Source organism: Teleopsis dalmanni, unplaced genomic scaffold (assembly GCF_002237135.1).
Source record: "Teleopsis dalmanni isolate 2A unplaced genomic scaffold, ASM223713v2 unscaffolded_contig_2265, whole genome shotgun sequence".
NCBI lineage: Eukaryota > Metazoa > Arthropoda > Insecta > Diptera > Diopsidae > Teleopsis > Teleopsis dalmanni.
This window is the reverse complement of record NW_024033647.1, coordinates 1-5,949: the sequence shown is the minus strand read 5'-3', so window position 1 is coordinate 5,949 and position 5,949 is coordinate 1. Positions and strand designations below refer to the sequence as shown.

Below are 5,949 nucleotides of genomic sequence, written 5' to 3'. Positions count from 1 at the left end.
ATTATTATTATAAATTATTAGCCTATATATACATACAATTTTAGAATAATACAAGTATTACTAACAACAATGATATAAGCGTTTGCCTTCCTTTAATGAGCATAGGACGTAAAACGTTATTTAGATAAGGGATTTTGCAATCGAGCTACCAACCTAAAGTAGCCTGTTTCATGTCAACTGGAGATGCACTGGTTTACAATACGTTAGACACCTATGAAACACATTAATTAAGCGATTCTTTACTGTTAATCAGACGACCGCCTGCAATTGCACTTTTAAGTGAACAAATGTTGATTGATTGAGTGCTAGATTGGATATAACGACTAAATAGTGGATACGAGTTCAGTTGATTTTAGTTTTTTATAATTCTTATATCGGTTGTATATCTAAATATAGTTCCAATTGGTAGCGGAACTCGCGTATGATTCTGAAAGTGTGATACTACAATAATACAATGACACTACAATTTATATAGGACACCTTCCTTAACTTAGGAAAGTTAAAGAAAACACCATTATTTTTAATCAAAGCATCATTTGATCGTTTTAATAAAGCAAGCACTGTGATTAATGACTATACCAGTTAGATCGGGCTGGCATTTGGGAACGGGATATGTCTTATGAAGCATACAATTGAATACAACTTTCCTCTTCTTTCACTAACACGCACATTGATTGATAAGCGAGGCTAATCAGCTTCTAAAACTTTAATCTGACTGACTCACTTTAACTTTATTTTATAGATCATTCATTCATTCAAGTCCACTTCTGGATTCTCAGGAAGATATGCTGATTGCAGGTCCGTCATCAACTAAAAGACAAATAAATGATATGACTTCTTAGCCTAGTTAAAGCCTAGTGTGGGGTAGTGATAAGCCCCCCACCCATTATAGAGTAAAAGTGCGTAATAGCACTAACTCAAGAACAAGAAGAAGAAGATTATAGATCATTCATTTAAAAACATTTTTCATGTGATAATGTTGATCATCTTTATGTTTAAGTAAGAGATTAGAAACATTCTTTGAAACAACGTGATAAAAATTATTAAAAGTAGATCTGTGATTATTAATATTGTAATTTTGTCTTCCTTTTATAAATAAAAACAAAACGAAAATAGTTTTTTTTTTATTCATAAATTCTTAATTTAAATTAAATTAAAATTATTCATAAAATAAAATTCTTTTATTTTACTTGACATAGTAAAACTAAATTTTATATAATTGGAAACAAATTATTATAAACTCGATTGTCAAAAAAAAAAAAATTACTTGTAATAAAAATCTAACTAATATAGATTCACCAAAATTTAATTATATAAGTTACACTTTCCTGGTTCCGTGTGTTATTGGAAGTAAATGGACAAACATGATAAAAACATAAAGCTAACCACAAGCCAACTTTTGGAAACAGTCCGAATAAAGCTAGACAGGCTCTCCCATAACAATTTGTAAGTTAGAATTGTGTACCTATTCTGAATTCAATAATTCAATTTTTTTTTGTGATATAGTTATAATCATTCTACTTCCAAAACTTCGGTGGATGATTATGATCCTAACAAATACCCGATTCATGTGAGTGCAAAAGCTCAATCAAACCTACCACGTGGGCATCTACAGCAAAATAAAAAAACACATCCACCGCAAAAACTGTTAAATGATAATACCAAAAAGAATAAAGTCAAAACAGACTCTCGGAGAAAAGATTCTAAATATGGAACCGTTACAGAGAAGCGAAATAAAAGTAAAGGTCGTGTAAAGTATGCTCTTCCAACCGAAATTAAAACTTTAGTGAAAGCATCCGACATGCTTTTGCAATCATCGCAATCTGATATTAATGTCCAAAAGAAACAATCGGAAGTACAGTCAAAGGAGGTGCGCTTAAAAAAAGATGACATGTTATCAACTTCTATAAGTTCACATTTCTCTACACGACCAAGGAAGAAATATGATTTTCCAAAATATGATGCAATAACTAGTCACATGCTTAAAAAAGCACCTAAAAAGAATGTTGAAAAAGTATCAACTTTATCTAATCAGCAAAAACCACAAATACTAAATATTTCTTCTCAAAGTGTCAACGACACTGTTTTTAAAAGAGATTCAATTAACAGTACCTTGCAAACATTTCTAACCAGACCACTCAATACTCAAGAAATACCAGAAATGCAAATTGATTTGGAAAATAATTATAAGCTCATGCAGCGAGTTAGTCTTAAGTTGGAGTCAATAGATTTCACTTCACTAAGGAATCAAGTCAGGGGCATAAATTTAAATACCATAGAAATGAAAATTGAAGATCCAATAAAAATTATAAAGCAGAAAGAGAGAAATTTAAAGGATGTTCCCGACTTAAATAATTTTCATGATGTATGCAATGTTCTAAGTTGTATGGAAAGATGTCCACGTTACCGTCTACCAAAATAATAATTTAGAACTTATCGTTTATTTTTTAATCTATTATATGTGTTTGTATACAAAATTTGAGAAGAACAATATTACTATATTTTTAAACAGCCGTAAGATGATACGAATCATTCTTTTGATATTCTATATTATTAATGAAAATTGTAACTGTTATTGTTTTCTAAAAAAAAAAGAAAATTCTCTAAAACAATAAATTCAAAAACATAAACATTTATGGGTATCAATTAGCTCCTTATGAACCAAGCATAAAGCCTATACATAATAAAAATTCGTTCAGCCGGGTTTTGCCCTGACACAGAATGTATTTTCAAGCGCCTCTTTTACATGCGCGCCGTTCCCAAACTCGTAGATCAAGTTCGGTTAGTGCTCTCTCAAGTTGGTCACTCTACCGTTGACACGATCTACCTCTAAACCTTATTTCTTCAACTACTGCTTCAAATATCTTTTTTGCTGGATCATATTTTCCCGATATAACCAAGCCAACGAAGCCGCTGGATGTTAGTTCGCTGAATGATATCAGTGTCGTGATAAAGTTTGTACAGCTCGTGGTTCATGCGGATGCGGTAGTCGTCGCCAACTCGTAGAGGACCAACAATTTTAAGAAAAAAAAATATACCTTATTTGAAAGTCAATTTTATTTATAGATTAATGTTAGCGTCATCAAAATCATGCGTGACGTTTTGGGGAATATAGTTCATGAGTCACAAAAACTCACTCAGATCGCATTCTCACAAGTAGATGGTAACTGAAGCTGATGTCAGAGCTCCATTTGAGTAGAACATCTTTGAGATAAATTATTAACATTTCATTTAATTTAAAATAAAAACCCCGAGGTAATTAATAATATAATATAATATTTTATAATACAGCATTGTAATCCGTTATTAAGCACAAATTCCGTTCTGGTTTAAACGACATAAAATTTACATTTGTATATATTAAATAAATATAAATGCATTTGTATGTAATACTTTTGTTAATGTAATATATATAAAAGCATTTTCAACCAAAGTATGCATTAAAAATAAAATAATTTTGACAAAACTGTATTATTATAATTCAATGTTAAAACTTCTGTTTCACAAAATACTTAAAAAAATTTTTTGTTTAAATTACTACACATTTAATCCTTCACAAACGGTGATTTAATATTCATCTCTACTCTGAGGGAGGCTTTGATATTTTTATACCATAATAGCTAAAAGTCTAATTACTAGGAACTCTTTGGAAACTATATTAACGTAAGTAAAGTATTCACATCAGAAAATTTGTTCTGCTTCAACGAAATCATCTTCCAAATATAATGTGGATATTAATATCGAAAAAAAAATTATTTCTTGTTAAATATTAGACCTTGAAGATCTATTATTATTAAGACTTTTAAGAATTGACATAAACTTATTCAACGATATCATCAATTTGTGAATTATTATTATTTAATTACTTAATAAAAGCAATTGTTTATTTAACGATCTTAAGGATGGAAGGCCATGTTGATATTGAAACAACCCACCTACTAGAAGCCGTTTGTTTAAAACTGGAAAAGTTGCTTGTACTTGGAGATATAGATGCAAAAGAAACGTAAGTTAATAAAGTAAAACATTGGTATAAATTTGAATAACATATTCTAATTTAATTAGTGAAAATTCGAAAAATATGGAATGCTCAGATTTGTCCCCTAAACAGCTATACAAGTTCTCATCGAGAACGGATAAGGAGTGTGAAGAGGAGGGAGTGCAATCACCTTCCGTTCAATCCATGATTAATTTAACTTCAAGCAGCCACGATATGAGTCCTGGGACGATTCCTATATCTGGCAAGGGAATCAATATAGGCACTCAAACTTCTAATAAAAATAAAAACAAGAACAAGCGGTCTGGAAAAAAATCTTTACCTACAGCTACAAAATCTAAGTATGGTAAGGCTAACGACAAACCCCGCTAAGGTTGATGAAACTAAAACAATTTCATATTTTTATACAGACTGTAAAATTAGATATGAATTACTATAGTTTAATCTTTTAATATTTTTTTTAAATCAAATAAATTAAAACAAACGCTTTAATTAAAACTAATTCTAACTACAAATTTTTGACCGCATATCTCACTTAGGTTATGGCGGTTATCTTATGAATACAGATTGGACATATGACAAAATTGTGCAACCTAAAATACGATCTTATTAATGTTGTGAACATCTTTTATATATAACATATATTTGTTATAAATTACAAATATAGTTACAGACTACAGTTTATTTTATTTTATTTATTTATGGTTAGCTAAAATAAGTTTAATACTCTCTACTAACGGCAAGGTTTCTTCATAACCGCTCTCCACGCCTTGACTGTATTAATATTTATCACTTCATCAGACTAAGCAATAATTAACCTTAAATTAACAGGTAAGCCTGTTCGTTTTCGTGAATAGTTTCAGGGCTCAATCCTTTATTTATTTTTTGATCGGATCAATCTTGAGGTCTCTGAAATTGTCATTCGTCCTAATGTACCACGGGACCTTGAAAAGTCCTCTTAGAGTCTGGCTTTGTGCAATATCCAGCTGGCGAATAGTACTGTTTGAGGCTTTGCTAAATACTACACACATATATAGAAATGTCGGCCTAATTATTTACTTACATATATATCAGCTTCCTTTTTTTAGCATTAAGATTGTCATTTTTTAATAGCGGTTGAAGGTGAAGATCTAAAGAGATTCTTAGTGCTGCTATATACAAACAGATATTTGAATAAATTATACAATGTTTAACTTTGATTTAATTATTTTAATTATTTAATTACTGCAATTAATAATTAAAATATAAAAAATAAATAATAATGTTATATTATCAGAAACCTTATTTCTCATATTGCTATATATTTATAAAAAAACAAATTTATTATTACGTTATATGATATAATTTTGTCAATTAGTGTTATTGAGCAAAAATATCTATAAATATTTTAAGAAAGCAACAACAAAAATAGATTTGGTTTAGTCTATCTTATAATTTAAACTGAACTACAAATTTTCTACCTAAACTTTGTTTTGGTTTTCTATTACTTCAATAACACTGAACTTGAACGAACAGGATTTAATATATGGGAATGTTTATTATGTTATCTTATGGGTAATAAAACACAGATAATTAGCAATCAAGGTCAAAATAGGATATTGTTTACAAACAAATTCATTGCCGTAAAGATACAGTACCTGTCATGTAGAGATCAAAATTGTATAAATAGACATGCGAACTCATCAATACGGCATTCAAACTTTGCACTTCGAGTAAAGATCACATTTGAATTATTGAAAATAATTGACCGACTTATTTAGCAATGGAGATTATGAAATCTACTGTATATTGTCTAAGAATCAATTATTCCGGAATAGTCAAAGAAATCAAGTGCGAGTCAACTTTCAATTATATGGACGTTTTACAACAAAGTAAGTATGAATACAAATATTCACATTTATTTTATTTATTATTTCAAAATTAATTAAACTATAATATTTTATTATATAAATTAT

At 29.3% G+C, this 5,949-nt stretch overlaps 2 protein-coding genes across 2 annotated transcripts; both read left to right on the top strand.

Moving 5' to 3' along the window:
* The first annotated feature begins 1,265 nt into the window (after positions 1–1,265).
* Positions 1,266–2,562, top strand: LOC119664600. The gene is made up of 2 exons (XM_038074059.1): positions 1,266–1,446; positions 1,507–2,562. Exons 1-2 carry the CDS (start codon positions 1,355–1,357, stop codon positions 2,420–2,422), a joined length of 1,008 nt encoding a protein of 335 aa, XP_037929987.1. The 5' UTR covers positions 1,266–1,354; the 3' UTR covers positions 2,423–2,562.
* Positions 2,563–3,508: 946 nt separating this feature from the next.
* On the top strand, positions 3,509–4,486 carry LOC119664601. The gene is made up of 3 exons (XM_038074060.1): positions 3,509–3,663; positions 3,902–4,003; positions 4,063–4,486. Exons 2-3 carry the CDS (start codon positions 3,903–3,905, stop codon positions 4,364–4,366), a joined length of 405 nt encoding a protein of 134 aa, XP_037929988.1. The 5' UTR covers positions 3,509–3,663; position 3,902; the 3' UTR covers positions 4,367–4,486.
* The last annotated feature ends 1,463 nt before the right edge of the window (positions 4,487–5,949 follow it).

Coding starts and splice junctions, on each gene's coding strand:
- LOC119664600 (XM_038074059.1), top strand. CDS start 1,355: ATGGACAAACATGATAAAAACATAAAGCTAACCACAAGCCAACTTTTG. Junction 1,447..1,506: donor AGGCTCTCCCATAACAATTT/GTAAGTTAGAAT, acceptor TTTGTGATATAG/TTATAATCATTCTACTTCCA.
- LOC119664601 (XM_038074060.1), top strand. CDS start 3,903: ATGGAAGGCCATGTTGATATTGAAACAACCCACCTACTAGAAGCCGTT. Junction 4,004..4,062: donor GATATAGATGCAAAAGAAAC/GTAAGTTAATAA, acceptor TAATTTAATTAG/TGAAAATTCGAAAAATATGG.